General features: G+C 36.4%; 1 protein-coding gene across 5 annotated transcripts in view; it reads right to left on the reverse strand.

Moving 5' to 3' along the window:
* Window positions 1-166: 166 nt before the first annotated feature.
* The window catches only part of UGGT2 (UDP-glucose glycoprotein glucosyltransferase 2), an 80185-nt gene continuing 60434 nt past the window's right edge, over window positions 167-19917 (reverse strand). For 3 of the 5 annotated variants that reach the window (XM_010394063.4, XM_020583613.2, XM_020583614.2), the window contains 11 exons: window positions 18744-18829; window positions 14472-14556; window positions 12957-13042; window positions 9664-9762; window positions 8300-8384; window positions 7713-7895; window positions 6298-6458; window positions 5903-6017; window positions 2996-3112; window positions 1881-2025; window positions 167-961 (listed from right to left, as the gene is read on the reverse strand). In XM_010394063.4, coding sequence (XP_010392365.3) covers window positions 939-961; window positions 1881-2025; window positions 2996-3112; window positions 5903-6017; window positions 6298-6458; window positions 7713-7895; window positions 8300-8384; window positions 9664-9762; window positions 12957-13042; window positions 14472-14556; window positions 18744-18829 — 1185 coding nt within the window. In that variant the 3' untranslated portion in view covers window positions 167-938. Of the gene's footprint in view, window positions 962-1880; window positions 2026-2995; window positions 3113-5902; window positions 6018-6297; window positions 6459-7712; window positions 7896-8299; window positions 9611-9663; window positions 9763-12956; window positions 13043-14471; window positions 14557-18743; window positions 18830-19917 lie in introns of those variants that run through there. The other 2 variants (XM_020583615.2, XM_039557423.1) reach the window with 2 other exon arrangements.

Genomic DNA, 19917 nt, shown 5'->3' on the forward strand with positions numbered 1-19917 from the left:
TCTGTAGTTAAGGCATTAGATTTCAGTTTAAGACACAAATTCCCCATTTTCAAATATGTGTATTGCAGGAACTTTGCCCTGCAATTTTTCTGGGATCAAAATGTCAGTATCCCATTAAAGCAACGGTTTTGTGAATACAGGTTGAGAAAATTACAGGAGACACCACTGATAGTCAAAAAATACTCATGTATTTTATTATTTTACTTTCAGTTAGAAACAGGATGATGATAATCAAAAGTGAGTAAAAGCAGCTTTCAGGTACTGACCTTCTGATGCAATGGATGCTCGTTGGAAAATCACCTCAACCAAAACCATAATGGAATTTTATCACACACTATTCAAGTGGCCAAAAGGAGCCTAAGAATCAAAAATTAGTTTTTAAAATCTGTAAGTGCAGTAATCCTGCATAGTAAATGGGAAGTGTCATTCCCTGCTTTAGCTCCCACGTGGACTTATCTTTGTGTAGTCTAAATGACACACGTTACCTTTTATGAAATTCTTTGTGACCACAGCATTTCTCTAGGGACAAAACTATGGGCATATAATCAAAATTTTTGATGTTTAAATACATCAGCCTAATGCATAAAACAGTTTTCAAGTACATATTCATTGTGTGTGTGTCCTCCCCCAGACTGACAATGCTGAACACATCTTTCTTCATACTCCTCTGGGAAAACTGTACTTTAAAGAAGGAAAAGAAAAGCAAAGCAACAGGGAAAGCTGCTCCATACTAGTTAAAAAACCCCAAACCCCCAAGTACCGGTGGATTTCCCATTTTTGTATTGCATTTAAAATGTTTTAAATAACACTTTAAGTTATAAAATATTTGACTTCACATTAAAGAATGTTGCAAATAGTGCCAATGTAACAGCTGTCAATTCCGTTCAGTCCTTCCCAGAAGACTCTGGAGCTGTCACCATTGCTGGTCACAGGCTGTGCTAAAGTTCATCGTGCTTGAGACCTGTAACCAAAGGGAAAAAAACCACACCAAAAAGAGTTACATAAAGACAATGCCTGGGTTTGTAAAATGTTGAGAAAGCCCTTTACTTTCCATTTTTTGTTAATTAGTCAGTTGAGCAACAGGGACTTTATTTGTGGAGCCTTGCTACAAACTGACTGTAAGCTTTCACAAAGAGTAAAACCCACTAAGAATTCTTTATTAGGAAAAGTGAATTTGTTCCTCTGCTCAAAACTTTTAAATGTTTATCTGCTAAGTTTTTTCTTCAACCCTGGGAGCTGAGATCATCTTTTCATTTTGTTTCACATCACTCCAAGAAGTCAAGTGGGACTTGGATTTTTTGGTTTTGGGTTTTGTTTGTCTAGGTTTTTCATGCTATTTAACTAATTCACTTTAAAACAATTTTAGTTAAGAAAACCCCAAAACATAACAAAACAAAAAAAACCCAAACAAACAAAAGAAACCAAATCCCCTCAAACTAATCCAAATAGAATTTAGTCTAGTGCAAAAAGGCCTGGGTAGATAAGCGTGCAGTGAGAGATGCAGAGGCAAATTAATACTCAGTTCCCTACTGCTTAATAGACATGAGCTTTAGAGTATCTAAGTGAAGTCTAAGCTAATGTGCTTTGTTTAATATTTGTGGCTGAAATGTGTGACTGGTGGTCACACATTGTGTTTGAGGTCCAGGCACAGGACCCCACTGAACTTTCTCTTAGATTCTGGCATGAAACAAGAGGTTTTGTCCTCTCAGTGTAACTCCTGTGTAAAGAAGCATCACATGACTGTCAAACCCCACACCATTTCTCTAAGAGCAAGAAAATTACACAAACACAAGATTTGTGCCTACTGACCCCAATCTTAATTTCAACTATACTAATATTTAATTTTTAAAAGCCAACAGCTGAATATGCATGTAAATTACCTTTCTGAGATGATGACGTTAGATTTTTCTTCTCTCTCTCAATTTGCTGTATTAAGTTTCGGATCTCAGAGTCATAATCAACCCATTCAGGAACTATCCGGGCAGCAGCCTTTAGTTTTGGTTCTTTGGTTTGGGGGTTGTTGCACTGAAAGTTTAAAACATGTTAGATGTAAACAAACCAAATGTGAAAATAACACCTTTTCAGAGAATGTAGCTCCAATGAATTGTAAATACTTTTCTTTTCCTGACTATATGTATAGCACAACACTACTAAGATTTAGACAAAGTTACCCAGGGAGATACAAGATTCACATTAGTATATTGAAACTGACCCTGAGGCGGGTTTTGAACAGAGAGCACCAGCCTTTAGTGCACAAAGCTCATTTTAACAACTGTAAAGACACAAAGAAAACAAAACTATTTACATACTGAAAAGTCACACCAAGTCCCAACTACCTGTTTTTCTTCCAAATTGTATCTAAAGCATCACAAACTCTGTGTGTGTGTGCTGTCAAAAAATCAAAATGGGGGGAAAAATGGGATGGGGTAAATAATGACAGGAAGAAGAATTTTCTCTCTGTTTCTATCCCCAAAGAAAGAAACTTTCTTCTTCCTGAACATGGATAGTCTCCTGAGCACTACACTTTTTAAGCTTTGCTTTATCTCCTGTTTACAGCAATGAAACAGACCAAGAACACCATGATAATGTTAAGTCAGTGGGCTCTGGAGGAACCTTCTATATGGGGAGCGATTGAGCTCACAAATGCCCAGACAGGTAACAGCACTTCCTCACAGTCCCAGTAACTTGGCTGACTGTGGAAAAATTATAAGGCGAATATGTGTATGAGCATGAAAAGCCTCAATCCTGTCCAGTTAAGAGACAGCAATACTTAATTCTTTGGTACAGTCTTCAGCTCTAATGTAAGCAAACTTGTACAGAGCAAGTGGGAGAGATCTCAGAGGAGAAAATGTTTCAGGGGAAGGGATGGAGTGTTGCAGTGCCTTCCAGCAAGGCTGCTGCCTTCATGACATGACATACACTTAACCTCAAAAGCCCCAGAAATCACAGCAAAGTTGTTAATCAATAGAACTCATTTAAGTCAGGATCAACTCACCAGGTCTATTGTTTTAGCCTTTTTCTTGGACTTATCATCACACCAGGTTTCACACCAAAGCCACTCCTGAGGGAGAGACTTAATGGCTACTTGATGAATCATATTATTGGGAAGATCCTGTACAAATTTCATAAAATCATAAATTAGCATTGAATGTAATGTAACTGATTATCAAGCTGCTATTTAAAAGTATTTTTCCTATTACCATTTCTGCAAATTGTTCTTACATTTCCTTCTAAGTGCTCACCCAGTTCTTTTCCAAGTAGATTCAACATTTGGTCATGCTCATTTTGATGGCCAACTCCACATCTCACTTGTCAAGCAATTTTTTCTGGTCCTTAAGTCTGTCCTCCCTTAGCTTGACATGAGCAATACTTCTGTCTGATACCCCTGGCTCAGATACTGCCTGTCATACTATAAATACTACTAAAAAGCAAAACTCAAACCAGCTTTCCTTTCCTTAAATTAAAAACAAACAACTCAAAAAAGAAATAATATAGAATTACGCCACTACTTTAAATTTAGATGACTTCTAGGAAAATGGCTTCCAGAAACATGAGGTTGAGAAGGAAAAGCTTTTAAACTGCTGTTCTGGCTATGTTCCTTACTTTACTTCTGGGTTTTTTGACCTTTATTACATAGAGTCAGGTAGTCTCATCATGAAGCCTCTGAACCAAGATCTGGCTGAATGCAGGGAACAGCATTTGTAAATGAGAACAACCTCAGGCAGTCGCTCACTGCACATACTCTGGGGCCAGAGTTACAAACAACAGGGGTCATAACTGGTATGTCCACTTGTAAGCTCCCTCACATGTGCAACCCTTACATTATATTTTAAAATAAATGTCTCATTAGAATAATAAAGTATTAGTCACATCTTGTTCTGCCAGTTCACACTGCTAAACGTGACAGAATAAAATAGCACATATACATCTTTCATAATGCAGCAATAACTTCACTCAAATAGAGACATTAGTGCAGAAAGATTTCATCAAATATTAGTACACAGAGAGCCAAGACATCCAACATTAATTGAAATGCTTTATTTTTTGAAAAACTTTTACTTTTTGGAAGATCAAAAATAGTTTTTCACCATTTCAATTCCAAAAAAAGAGAGACTGGTTTTCTGTTGTGCCTCTCTGACATTCTAAATGAAATCGCAATTCCTGAGTTACTACACTTCTTTTAGAAGCTGTGAATTTAACAATTGTTACATGGAGTAAAAAGTAGAAAGTCAGCTGTTAGTTTCAGCATTTCAAGTAAACAAAAAAAGAATTAATACAAAAAACCCTCTGAACAAAATTACTGTCCTGGAAGTCTAGTTTTTATTATGTGTAATTTTTTCTCCCTAGGAGTTCTATACTTACTCTCCTTGGCATTTAAAATCACCATTTTCCCTTCTATCTACTTCTCTTTTGTGGTTTAAGAACCTTAACTACCACCCATGAAGATGGCACTGCCAGCAGATTAGCAGAGAGCTGAGATTGCTGCTTCTTTGAGAAGGGCAGTGAGCACTCCAGACAGGTCTTTAAAATGAAAATAGTAATAAGAGTCATAATGCATCCTTAGCAGTGGATGAAAGCTCTCCAGGTCTCAAATACATTGCACTGTGGTTTGTATTTCCAGCAGCATTGCTGTATTTTGTGTAAGAAGTGGCAACAAAGACAGCAAGTAGTTCCTATCAATACAGTCAAACCAGATTATTACGAAAATGTTACTTTGAAATATTCACTTTCCAAAGTGATTCCAATTCCATTCTGCCAAGATTCATCTGGTCCTCAAGTGGCTTTTGATTTGATCCAACAGTCTTAGAAGAGTTTTATGCTATCATGTATTAATGCTGTAATTGGAAAGATAAGAATCTTAAAATGAGAAGTTTTCATATTTTGAGAACTTGGATAAAACCAATTTTCTGAAAACCAGCATTATGGTGGAAACCCTGTAACCTCTGAATCTTAAAAGGTCTTTCTGAAAGGCATGTGGGTAAGACTGTGTTTGGGGAACACACAGCTCTATCACATCAGGACTCTGCATGGGTGATCAGGGCCAGTAATCCATTCTGTTGTCCACAAAGAGGGGAACTCTGTTGCTGTTAAATCAGCCTTTTGCTCTCAACATTCAGCTAAAGGCTGCTCCAGCTCCAGGTGTCCAGTCTAGTTTGAGTTTTTAGTGTGGTTGTATTTCCACTTTTCTTTGTCCAGTATCATAAGAACTGCTATTTTCAGTTTTTACTTTCATTTCTGGGAAAAGAACCATGTGAGTGGCAATAATGTCCTTATGTAAGAGAAACTTGCTCGGAGAGCAAGGGTGTGGAAAAGCACTGAGAAATGTGGGCTTTGCTACTGTGGGATCCTGTTGCTGCTAGAGGCAGGTAAAAATCTTCTGTGCTTTAGTAATTCCACAAGGAAAACACCAAAAGTAGGGACAATTTCACTTCTGAAGTCTTCTGAAGTTCACTCAAAGTGAGACAAACTCCATGGTCCACCCCAGGGTGACCATGTACAGCCACCACCAGAGTGCATTTGCAGTTAGCTTACAAAGGAAAATTAAATTTACGTTAATGGAAAAAAAGAAGAAAAAGGAAACAAGCTCTTGCTAAACAAGAATATAATTACCATTATCAGAATATACAGTTATCAGAAGAACACAAATGCACACAGGACAACTACAAATAAAGGTGAAAAGTCCTGTATGTTGGGGTTTTTCCTCATTTTTAAAATTAAAAATAATCATCAGTGTTCAGTTTTCGGAACTGTGCTCATATGCACACCTGAAAACGGGCTAAAACAGCAGTAAATGGGAAATAGTTTTGGAATTATATAACATTTATGTTGAGATACAAGATACTCCATGCATATTGAGAAAGATAAAGAGAATAGACCCAAAAATGCTTAAAGCCATATATACCTGATCTAGATTTGACAGACTGTTTGGATCTTGACTAAGAGCCTGGTACTGGCCCCGAAGCCTGTCTCCAGCTGCAATCTTCCTGAACTTCTTCAGATCCACAACATACAAGGCACTAAAAGGATTAAAAAAAAAGAACTAAGATTTCTGGGGTTTCACCTTCTTTTTGATAACAGTAATAAAAGTAACAAGGAAGTAAAACATGTTTCCATCCTGAAGGGATATTTTTCTTTATTAAGTGGCTGAAGCTACCATAAGATAGTGAAATCAATATGTCATCAGAATTCCGACCTTATTCATCTCTTACTGAGAACGGCTCTTGAATGCCTCAGTGATCAGCACCAACATCCAGTTTTTAGTCAAATGTACAGGAAGTGTGTAAGGGGTGATCCTACCTGATATGGTATTTCCTTTTTCCGAGGTGTGATGCCCAGTATCCCGATTTCCAGAAGCGGTAGCCATCCATCTCTCTGCGGCTGTCACAGAAAGGAGTGTATCCGTAGGGAGCTCCATTGAGGTCTAGGTCTCTGAGTTCTTTCAGGTCACTTCTCACAATCTAAGTAAGATGATGTTTATTTTTATAATTTAATACTGTTTCCAAGGTATGCATATGAGGGTAGGTATTGCAGCAGGCTTCACAAAGTTTAATTTAAAAAAAACCCGAGACACTACAACAGTGGGGTATAGATAAAGTATTCCAATGGGAGATATTTACTAAATTATTCTTCAAGAAAAAAAAAAAGTTTACTATATTATTAACAGTGGTCACCTGTGCAACACATTTATTGAGCAAATTAAATTAAACTGGCAATATATTTTTAATTCACAGACCAGTGTTTCTGGTTGCCCAATATTAAATTCCTTAATTAAGAAACATAACTTTAGAAATCTCCCAGTCATGTCCCTTCTAAAGAATCCTTCCTATGTGTTACCCAACTTGGGCGCTCCAAAATTATTGCATCATTTGAAAAATCCTTGTATCTAATGGTGAAGTATTTTCAAAAAGGGGTTATAATGACATTTTACAAATGCCCTTTATTTGCTAATCAACCCTTCTTCCATCAAACCCCACTTACCTAATTCATCAGAGGTAAAAAAGAGTTTTAGCTATTTGGGAGCACAGAGAAGTCATTACAGTAGTTAGGACAGACAACCAGTGTTCCCAGGCAGTGTATCCAGATGAAATTGCAGAAAGTTGCAGTCTGAATTGCTACACCTAAATTTCATTTATTCTCAAGCTTTGGAAAAGGACCAAAATACATTAGAATTTGTCCCAATATTTTGAATAACCTTGTGATAAACTCTTCAATGTCTCATCTGAGACAGCACTTTGCCTTTGAGTATATTTTACAATATTCATTCCTGAACGAAGGACCGCATACAAATTTAAAATAGAGACAGAATTAATCTTGAAGAATTTCAGCCATCTAGAAGTCATTCAAAAGGTCCAAATCACCTCAGACTCTGGCCATAGTGCAGAATTCCTCTCACAATCAACCCAGAGATGGAATCACTCCAATATGCTTACAGTGAAATGCACCTTTAAGATCACACACATCTCTCCAAGTGCCTTTCTCTCTCCACAGACAATTTAGGACAACTCAGTGTAGTGAAATTCTAAATGCCCACATGACTGAAGACAAGTGAAATTCTTGCATTTACATTCTGCAACACCACTGGTTTAGTTTGGATAACTGCAACAGTCTTACGAGACCAACAGCTGAGTAAAATGGCCACAGAGAATGAAACTAGATCAATTTAAGCCCGAATTAATTCCTCATACAGTTAATATACCATTATTTTTTCTTACCTGGTCGGCATCAACAAATATTATTTTATCCACAGCCAAAGGGAAAAGAACATCCAAGAAAAGAATTTTGTAGCCCCAGATAATTCTTTGTTTTTCTGTCTGTTGATAAAGCCAGCGGGGCCACTTGTACTGTACCAACTCATACTTGAACCCATATTTTTTAGCCATGTGAGGAATTACATCCTAGAAGAAGAACAAAAAACTATCAGGTGCACATATATGAGACACACAAGGACTCAAAAGGAAAAGAAGTGAATGTTACAGGGCAGCTGCAGCTGTGCTGGCCTTACTGACTGGACAATTTATTATTTTAAAATGTTCCCTTGGTTTTAGCAGTATCCTCAGCTACACCAATAGAGAAAGCATTTCATCAGAAGAGAATAAATTATTATAATTTATCACTGGGCTTAGAGTTCCAGAAGAGAAGAACCTTATACCCAATGCTTTTAAAACTATTGGTATTTAATAGATTCAAGGATCATTTTCCACTGTGAAAATTTAATTTGAATGATATAATTAGTCAATTGTAATTTTAAAAATATTACTTAAATTTTTAATGGAAAAAAAGAGGAAGACTCTTCTCCTACCTTAAAAGTTGGGGAGAGATAGTTTTTCAGAAACCAAAATTTAACTGGTGTTTTTGTATGACGTAGGACAGAAAGCATCATAATTCTGTGGAAACATAAGTCTACAATAAACAAACAAATACACACAGGTCATTAAATTTCAACTGCACTTAAAAAGTACTAAAACTCTCTAAGTATAAATTTCTTTAACCCAGTTTAAGTAGAAATTTCTACCTATTTCTAATTAAAAGCTTTAAAGAGCACGTGTTCAAGGGCACTTTGAGATGGCCTTATTTGATCCAGATTGGCTAAGCAATAGTAGAAAGAACAATTTCAAAAGTGGATCTATTAAAATGTTTTATTCTAAGAGAGGTGCCTGACAAAATTAGAATAATGGTTACTACCTTATATTAACTTGGCTACTGAAATAGCCTGGAATTATTTTAGAATATATTGGTTGAGTTTAATAGGTTGCTGAAAATAAAAACACAGAGTGTAAGTCAGATCCTGTTCAGAAAATCCTTAGTAAGAATTACACTAAGAATTACTATTTTGGGTTCAATTACTTTTCACTATCATGGCCTTTGTTTGGTGCAACCAGAGAGATAAGCAATGTCTTAAACCCTACATGAGGTCACGTCTGACTTAAAAATCAAGATATAATGAACTCGAAAATAAGAAAGCAGCAGGTAGGATGTTTTAAGATCCCTTTTGCTCCTTTAGAGTAAATGTGTCTTTCCCTTTATGAAGGTGGTTGAAGGAAAGAAACACAATGCTCAAAGTTCAGATGACTCAGCAGTCAAATCACTAAACGTGTGCTCAGATCATAAAAGTAACAGAGATGGTTGTGAACAGATTAGGCAATTAGGCAATTAAGGATTCCTTAAAAGCAATCACTGCTCATTGAAAGAGCCCTGAGATCAGTAAGGCCATATGTGCATGTAGTAAATCCACAGTTTGGACTAAACACAAATAGATACAACTCTAATGAAGCCACTTCTGGTTTGTCTTTATACAGAAAGGCTGAACTTCATCTTTTATGTTTGGACTTCACACATGAAAGACATTTTCTGTCTTCAAAGAATAACGGTATTTTTGAACATCTGTATGTTGAATCACTTTGTTCTTAAAGATTAATTTAGTCCTCACTGTATACAACTTTCCAATGTTTTGAAAATTTACCACTCAGATGTTGTTTAAAAAGTCAGTTTCTTTAGATTGCTAAGAGAATTTAGAGTATTGCTATGAAATTCTTGTTTCCCTTTTAACCTTTCCTTACCTTAAAAAACGTTCATATATGAAATTCTTGTTTCCCTTTTAACCTTTCCTTACCTTAAAAAACGTTCATATATGAAATTCTTGTTTCCCTTTTAACCTTTCCTTACCTTAAAAAACGTTCATATAAATGGCCTGAAGCAACAGAAAATATGTTAAGAATATCACTTTTCTTTTCCTTCACATCTGTTGGAATTTCTTCTGAAAATCTAAGAATTATTATAAATAATTATATAAAGTAAACATTCAGCATAAAAAATCCTACTAAATTACCATTAAGTTCATAGGGAATCAGAAATAAGAAAATACACAAAAGAAATACACATTCTACAGTAAACAAATACACTTACATTCTACTTCCACTGCACATGCCTATGATACCAAAAATCTTTTGGGAGCAACACATCATACCCAGTCAGTTAGGACAAACAATGGCACTACAGCAGTCTTCAATATTTTCATTCAAACAAAACCCAAATTTGACAAGAATTCCACGTTTTATCAAAGTTTAAAAAAAAAAAAATAATCAAACCAGAAATACACACAGACAGAATATCTGTAAAACTGGTAATTTTTAAAATCGGACACAGTTGTTTCCCAAGCTTCACCCACATGCATTCTACATCTACATGCATTCTACAGCAGAACAACCAATGCATATTCTGGAAGTGAAGGAGGTCTGCACAGCCCCATAAATGGTTAAACTGACTATATCCTCTAAGACTGAACATAAGAAAAAGATGGCCACATGAGGCCAAATCACTTATTTAGCCCAGGGTTGTCCCAACAGCAAATGACAAGGCTGAGGAGTTGTAGCCTTTTCCAGAATACTCTCATAACATTCAGTGGTCTCTGGTAATGGGATTTCCCAAGTGTTTCTTGTAACACTTGCAGAATTCTTCTTCAAATTAATCCAATTCCTGTCCCTATAAGAGGTATGTTGTACAGAGGTTTCTGTTTCCACTGCACAGCATTCTTTGCTAGCTTTGAATACGTAAGTCTACCAGGACTGGCTTTTAATCTGCCTTCCAGCACACAGAGCCAGGAGGAGATGGTGGCTGCAGTCTCCCTCAGGCACTGCTTCACAGATCTCAGAACTGCACAGCCAGATTGGTTACAGTATGGCTTGATACTGTTGGAAATTCACCTCAACAGTATTTTTTGTGAAGTGAGTCATTCCTCACACACTTAGATTGCATGAGTCACTCCTATTACTTTTTCTTCTGGTTATATCCCTTTTAAAAGTATCCTTTAGAAAGTGTAAAAATAAGTATCCTCATAATCTTTAAGAGCAAATGAGACAAGTCTCAGATCTCCAATGTATTCAAAAGAATTCAGATCACTCCACTAATACAAAGCTGAAACCTCAGAAATAGCTGAGAGGCTGCAATGTGTTTAAGTGGTGTGAATAATCTTTTGAGACACCCACACTCTTTTCACTCAGGCATGGTGAAAGAGAGAGACATCAGTGGAGTGGCATTGTCTGCATGGTGTGGCATCGTCAAAGAAGACAGACAACCTCTCAACCAGCACTGAACTCTCACAGGCTGAACAGACTGCAGTTCCCAGGTCCAAGCAGTCTGTCTCCTTTCTTCCTGACTTTTTGTCTCATGTCTTATATTTAATGATAGCAGGACTGAAAGAATATCAAGCTTTTTATAATGCAGCCATCACATGCGAACAAAGAAAATCAGGGTTTGATGCAAGGATCTTGAACATATTGATTCTGCAAAGCTTTACAGAAAGCAGAAATCTCCCAAAGCTGCTGGGTTGACCTATAAGGTCACGTGGGAAAAGCAGTCAGCTGGAGAAGGGCAGCTCAGTTTTGAAAATGCTTGGGCAACGTGGTGTGCACAACTCCCATGTTAGAGCACACGTGGGGTTCCTGTAGTGAACATTGTGCTGGTGGATATTGTTCTCATTCTGGGATAACAAAAAGGAAGGGTATTTGACAATGTCCTAGATGGCAACAGGCTGACAGTCAGCCTCAAATCCTGCCTTTGAGCCACAACCTTGAGTCACTGGAAAGAGCAAATAAACTTCACTGGGTGAGTGGCTTCCTTGGCCCAGCCAAGCTCAGAGCCTGATGAATGCCACTGTGATAAAAGGCAAGACCTGGAAGATTGAGAGATCTCTGGCCTTGTAACCTTCTTAGAGGGAGATAAGATTTTGATCACTGCACATACATCCTTTGATGCAGCCCATTAGAGGTGGGAAGCTTGAAGTCAATGAAAATCAACTAACATCATTCTCCAAAGGAGGCACCTTTGTGCAGCAATGTGGGTCCACAGCAAGAGATTTTTGAGAGCTGTAGCATAGTTGTCTGGGAGGGTTTCTGAATCTAGTCAATGTGAGTACAAACTGACAGTGAGGAAATCTAGGTTAGCTATTAGGAAGAAATTCTTTACTGTAGGGGAGGTTAGACACTGGAACAGGTTGCCCTGGGAGGTTGTGGCTGCCCCATCTCTGGCAGTGTTCAAGGCCAGGCTGATGAGGCTCTGGGCAACCTGGTCTAGTGGAAGGTGACCCTGCTCATGGTGGGCAGGTTTGAGACTGGATGATCTTTAAGGGCCCTCCCAACCCTTAACATTCTGTGATTCTATCATATTGTAACAGTAAAACCATCCGTGGATAAATGGAGATAAACGTAAAATCAGCAACAGACTCTCAATATAATTCTAGGTCTGTAGGTACTTGTGGTACAAGAGGCCTTATCATGAGATATTTTAAAGCTAGAACAGAACTCAGTCCTGGATCTACCAAGAGATGTGTGTGTACAGGACCGACTTGAGCCAACTGATTACTAGATAAAGTAGAACTGCTATGCCTTTTCTTTATTTTCTTTAGCAGTCTGTGACTGATAACCATTGCCCAAGCCACTAAAAACTGAAGAAAACCTTTTTTGAATCTTGTTCAAAATGGCAAATTAGAAATATTACGAAGTTATTAGCCTGAAACGTAACACTTGAGATGCTTATTACAGTTACTTAAAGAACTTGAACCTTAAAAGAAAAAGGTAAAAACACTACTTGAGATTTCATAAATTATGTCTAGTAGCAGACAAGCAGCATTATTTTGATGTTCAGTTTGATACATCTGAGTATGACATAACTGGCTGAGAGTTTCACATTGAGACTGATTCCCTGCCACAGCAAAATGAAAAGTAACAGCCAAAGGATAAAATGAGGAGGAACTGGAAGTACAAAGGAGGGATTAAGAAGGGGATAAAAAAGGAGATGTACAAGACATTACAGCTTATCTTTCCCCCTTTTTATTTATATTATAAATCCCTTGGAGAGTCTTTTCATACATTTGTATCACTATCAAGTAAGAAAATTTACTTGCTATGAGTAATAATAAACATGTCCTGGAACAGTTGAATTAGAGGCAAATTATGCATTACCTGGTAACTGATTCCATATTTCCTTTTTTTTCTGTTGTTCCATCTGTAAGAAGCTCTTCATTCACTTTATCAGGCTTTTTCTGTACCTAGTCAGTAAAATAAAAGCATTTGTGCAACTTGGGAATGTAGTTGATAGTAATTACTACTTGCATTGTGATATCTAACTGCGCTGTATTAACTGGCTACAGCCACTAACAAGGTGATTAATAAATCAGTCAGCATGTTCAATCCCTCTGTACATCTCTATGCTAACAGTAACTACAAGTGTGGCGAATTTTATCTCATTTTCCTCCCCCATGAGTTTGTGATACAGCCATTAGCTGGCAGAAGTGTAGCACCTCATAGTGGAATTTACCTGAGAGGAAATTGTCATTCTCATAAGCCCTTCACAAGGAGAAAGTGACAAATTTGTCACTGAAACATAAGCTCTCCCATCCAGCTTAAGCAATTTCTGCTGTCTTATCCAGATGCTTATAAAGGCTCAAGATTAATTTCATTTACCACCTCAATTTCCTTGATTAAAAGAAATCTAATTGCTTTTGAGAACCAAACAGCTTCTTATGCCCTGAATGTCTGAACATACTCGATTCTAATCATATTAATTTCACATGTTTATACTGTCAAGCTAACACAGATTTCTGTTGACACTATATCATGAGTCTTTTTAGCCAGCGCTCCTGAAGCCCCATCCTACAGTTCACTGAAGTGTTTCTAGAGTTCAACGGAATGGCAGAGCTTAAATATTCCAGCTGTAAACTTAATATCACCTTTCACACAGAATAATATTCCTATTTTGGCTCAAAATAGGGAAATTAGGCACCCTTTTACCCATTCTCTGTGGTTTAAAGGCAGGCTCATCATGCTCCAGAGTTTTACACATTTTCTCTCGGTTCTGGAAACTTTCAGTTACAGGACTGGGGAAGAGACTCATATCTGGTGTTTTAAAATATTTACAAAATACTGGAAAATATATAGTATTATGAGGATCTTTCTCCTCAATATAAGTGGCGCTTAATTAGATGTTTTTGCTACATCTAATAAGAGTAATGGATTTTCATTTACAAAATTTGGCAGCTTAGGGTAAAATTCAACACACCTAATTTTGACTTCCACTCTGGTATCTGGACTTTGTGTAAAATCTCTCCTAGGTCACTGGAGAGAAATGGATGTCTCAAGAAGTCATTCTCTTGGTTTAAATCCATGTATGAGCTGGGATGAGTAGTCCTTTGGACTCTCTCCTGGTAAGCAGAGAGAATTTAAGTCACCAAGACTACACGCTTGGGCACCTTGAGCTAGATGAGATAAATGTTATCTATGTTTAACAGCTATTTAACAAATCTCCCACACAATTAGTATAACCTGATTGGATCAAATTAACTACATTAATTTGCACATCCTTCTCTTTAATTATACAAAATCTAAATTATATATTTCAGTATACATATTTCAATTAAATATAGCCTGAGACACATAAGCAAAAGTCGTATTTCACATATGGAAGCACTGCATACATACTTGAACTTTGATGATTTTGCTTCTGAAGTTGTTTAATACCACAATAACATCTGTCAGGTCAGCTACAGAATCTGTTCCTTCATGGCTGTGAGGAGGAAAAAAACCCATGCAAATGTACTGTCTCATTAAAATAAACATTGTTACTTAGGTTTAATCAGAGAATAAGGTTTAGAATTGCTGATATCTATAAAAAAAAAATTACTTGCACCTAATTATATTTTAACTTCAAAAACTTTCTGAGTTTTATTCATCACTGGACATTAACCACAGTGGTAGCCCTTACTTTTTAGTTTGAATTTTCACAGGAAATTTACCAATCAATGAAAAAACGCAGTAACCTAGAGCCAAACATACTATTATGTATTATAGAGATACATATTACATTCAACTATTAAACAACAATTTATTTTTCAAATATGGAAAACATCTTAAAAATTGCTATGTGATGGCATTAAATGTATTTTAAAAATAGATCTGCTTAAAAAAGTATAGGGAAAGCTTCATCACAGTACTGAGATATTTAAGATTGGCTTTCAACTGGCAGGCTTTGGAAACTGTACCCCTGAAGACAAGGCTGTGCAAGCACCACATGAATCTCTGCCTTATTGAACATCAGTTTAAAGCCATTCAGGTGTCTCCAAACTGTGCTGCAGTCCACAGAGTAGCTAATATGAAAAATGTTACTGTCCCTGTTGTTGTTACTGTGATACAGTATAATAGCAACATAATTTTCAAATTTTCTAGCTTTTACACATCAATAGCCCATATATTTCCCCTTCAATCCCTTAGGTCTTTTATCAGCATTATGTGGGTATGAGTATTATTATTCCTCTCGCTAAAGCTACCCATACAAAAAATGGGTTTAAGAAAGTAATCTGCAACCCCTTAGGTTTCATTTTCTTTCCCCTAGAAAACAAAAATAGTTAAAACTGGTTTCAATGTGTATCATACCACTTACCTAAACACTGCAGGATTTCACACACTCACCTGAATTTTTTATTTAATAAATTTTTTGCAAAATGTGCCTGTAATCACTAAGTCTCATACAGATGGCCTATCCTTGCACAAAACAATGTTTAGGATTATCTGAACTTTTCTACTCTCTGTTATAGTTTTATTTTCACACTTTTAAAATATCATACATATGCACACCCAGCCAACTACAGTCTTTTTATCACAGGGATGTACAGTGCTCAGATTTGAATTCCATTTTAAATAAAGTGTGTCACTAAAAAGTTCCAAAATGGTAAAATTAGATCCAAACACAAACTGCTGATAGCAGCAGCCAGCCTGCTGTTCCCATTTTTGCCCCCAGTGTTTTTACAACCAAAATTTTCACTGTTATTCACTCAGTTACCTCAAAATCCCTATGCTATGCGTTTTGCAGGTAGATAAAGAGGATTCTGCTGATAAAGAGGATTTTCCAAAGTCTTTACAGTATTCTCAGAGTGTTTGGTTTGGATGTAAATTCAACAACATTGCTTTGTCTCCCTAAATCTCCTTCACAGATGCCTCCCTGTGGGCTCCATCTTTACTGAGAGCCAACTGTTTACTCTGTGCAGAACTCAGTTTGACGAATTTCTGTCCTACTATGAAAAACCTTTTTAAATCCAAGCAAAACATCTTGCATACTGACAGCACCATTATATGTAATAATAGCTACCTTATTGTTATGCAATTGTTGTCAAAAGCTAAATGTGTTTAGCAGACTGTTTATGCCACAACTTTAACATCTTTCAAAACACTTTTAATACAAATACAACTAAGTACCAATATAATACAAATTGTAATTTTCCATATGGGGAACAAAAGAAATTGCATTCAACAAATGGAGATCCATTAAAACCTCAAGTCCAAGAAACAAACACACAACTCCCTGCCCAAATTATAAAATACAGAACTTTCAGCTAAGCAGTCTGCATGACATCAAAATATAATAAATTATATCTACCTGCCTTTTTACAAAATAAAATATTCATCAGGATTTTATGTATATCTTTAGCTATAAATTATTTTCTGCAATCTTACCTTGCAGTACCTACTTGTTTTCCTACCAACATCAAAGTTCCAACAATAAGCAGTGCTCAGATTATTGCTGAGTATAACAATTTTCATTTTCCTAATATTCATAGTAACTTATTACTAAAAAGTTGATTTAAAAGCGTGACTGCATCAAAATAATGACCCTTGTTAGAAGCAGTCTTCAAGAAGAAAGAGGCAGTTTATTTCAAATGTTGTGTACTTACATAAAGTAAAAATAAATTACTTGCAACTATGAGAGAAGCAAATAAGGTAAGTACTGCGATGCAGAACATGCTGTAACTTCAAAGTCCTGTATTTCTCCTAAAACCCTATTTATAAGTAGAGGACTGTGCCTCAAAGAAAACAGGCTCATCTCACAGTTCAACAGGAGAGGGTATGACTCATATATAAGGATGGAGAATATACTGCAATACCTCTTGGCAAAATTCCACCCTATCAAACAGTTGCCTGAGTTCTTGATAGCAACTTCATACGATTAATACTGTAAAAGAAATATCAAAGACCCTGATGCAGCCCCTTAAACATACTTTTCCTGCTGTACTTTAAGTCTACAGCTTGTAATAATGAAATGAAGTAAATTGTATTGTTTCAATTCCTCATGAGGTATTAGTTTTTCTGACTTAGCTGAGTTCAATTAAGCCTGTTTGTGTTACATAGGGAAAATGGGCAAAACCTCAGTAGATCATTTAAATTTCCTTTGATCCAGCCTAGAATGTAGAGTGATTTTGTTTCATTTTTTTTCATTATTTAACTCAACTACACCTCATTACATTCTTTTTTAAAACCATGCTATCTTACATAAATCACTTTATATTTCTTAAGAATTAAATGCTAAATTAGACAAATGGTACAGCTACAGTTATCAGAGATTAGGTGAACTTCTTAGAGTAAGGACTATGTTCTTCTGCTTTTTCAACAGATTGTAAGTGAAAAAAAAGAAGTTGAAAATTGCAAACAAATAGAATGAATCTAACATCCCATTAACATTTCTCCCTGTAACACTGATATTAATGTATTAACTAAATGTTCAAAACCACAAAGAGGTTCATCAAATTTTTTACTTTTTAATAGCAGCTGATGAATAACAACATATAGAACTATGTATTCCAGGGCTTCAAGTAATAATAAATATTTTATAAGAAATAGACCTATTTCAAGCCACACAATTACTTTGAGGGGGAAGAGAGGTAACAGGAAAAAGGAAAATAAAGGAAGAACTGAAGCTGAAATTAAATAAGCAATACTGGTCCTCTAGAAGGGATTAGATCTAAAGCTTCAAGAGAAAGCTCTCATATGTTACAGATCTATGCTGTTACATAAAACATGGGGAAAAGGTGATTCTCCTAAGGAACAGTTGGAATGATGGTGAGCATATATATTCCTCTATATGAAAATCAACCATGGAAATCACGTATCTAGAAGCCATAGAGATGTCAAATAAATGCCAGTTATGGGAGTACAACTTCTCTTCCATGTACAGAGGTTTCTCCCAAGAGAGGAAAATGTGGCACAGTCAACATGCAGCCAGGGTCTCAAAATGAGGGGTGTTTTTATATCCTAAGGTGGAGTTGTAACCACAGTGATTCTAGACTTAGACAACTAAGAAACACTCAGAATTAATTGAAGAAAAAAGTCTGGAACTGAAATGAATATAATTCTCCTGTTAAAAAAAGATGCCACCTATAAATATACTGCATTCAGAGGCACCCTCAGGGCTGAAAAAAATTATGAGAGGGAAATTCATGGTACCTCCTCCAGCTGATCAAAATGCCTTTGGAGAGCCAAGCTCCACTGGGCATACTCTTGAAATTACATGTTAAGTATGTTGGGAATGACAAAATACTAATCAACAAAACCATGAGTGATATTTCTACAGAATTTGGTGCAAGCAATTGTGTGATAATGCTAACCATGCATGGAACTGACAGGACAAGTGTCTGGTAGCTGTGTAACTGTTTAGTAAGAGACTTAGCTGGCATCTAGTCTAGCTGAGCAGCTTAGGTTTATTATGCATTAGCATACTGAAATACCTTCAAAAACACATGAAACCATCAAACAACAACAATATAGGAAATAAGGTATCCCTTAAAAAACTTTAAATTATCATTTGTATCTTATACTTTTTTTAATGCTATCTTTGCTTATTTTCCTTCAGTATTGTCAGATCTTTTCAAAATATGCTGCACTTTCAGAATCATTTTTATTTCCAAATGATGGATTCATACTTACGAAAAAACCTGATAAATCTCTTCAGATCTTCCTTTACGCAATCTCAGTGTCCAAGTACCTGGATTTGCTTTCAGCTGAAAATACCCCTAAGTAAAAAAGACAGGCACTTCTTGTGGTTGCATTTCAGACTCAATCAACTACATATACAAAAATCAACTACCCAACATTTAAACTAGGCCTGAAAGAAGTGTCAAGTGATGCAAGCAGTTATCACCTTTCCTGTATGTCCATTTTAATACCTTCCAGTGCTCTGCTTATTTCTAGCTGAATTTGAGTTGGGTACAGAAACTCTACCAAGGACAGCAAGTAAGTGAGCAGCAAAGAAATCAATTATTGAACTGACCCTAAATCGAAAATCTTCTTTGAAACTCAAAATTTTTGTCTGGAACAGCTTTCCAAGTCAACACAGTTCCTTCCCATTTTAGGAACAATGCAGACAGCTATCTCTATGTTAAAGTCAGACAGAGAAAGCTTTGAAATGTGAAGAATTGTTAGAAGTTTCATCAATGCCAAACATCAGCTACTGCTGAGACCATATTCAGTACTTGTGCACAAATCAAAGATCCACAATTTATTAAGCATTTCATTCCTTATGATACAGTATTTACAGAGAATAGAAAACAGCAGATAGGTAGGAGGTCTTATTCATCAAAATCCTTCCCTATCAAATTCCCTTAGCCAATAGAAAATAAATCTTTCACTTCAGAAGTCACATGGTCTTCTGCTCTACAGACTGCCAACATGAAAAATAATTACTCTGCATGATGAGAAGAATTCTCAGATGTGGGTATGTCCTACAGAGGCTCTAAGCACTTACCTGAAGCATCTAAAATAGGAGCCCTCTTTTGCCTGGATCATTGTGTAACAAAAAGGGTTATTTTAATCACAATGTGAATCATACCTTACATTTGTCAGGGAATCTCAGCCTGAATATAAAACTACCTTCTACCACCTACTAGAGGCAATTAGGCTATCAGTTTAGGCACTTCAGGCAAGAGTCTAAAATTAGGCTATATTCAAACCCATACTGGGTCACAGGAGAGGAGCAGGGGGAAAGCTCAGCAAACTAGATGAGCTCAGCTCCAGGTAATGCCTGTTACTTTTAGCATTACTAAGCTTGCAACACAGAGAAATAGATTTAAAGAACAAGATGCTCATGAAGAATTCTCACAAG

Source organism: Corvus cornix, chromosome 1 (assembly GCF_000738735.6).
Source record: "Corvus cornix cornix isolate S_Up_H32 chromosome 1, ASM73873v5, whole genome shotgun sequence".
In the NCBI taxonomy this organism is placed as follows: Eukaryota; Metazoa; Chordata; class Aves; order Passeriformes; family Corvidae; genus Corvus; species Corvus cornix.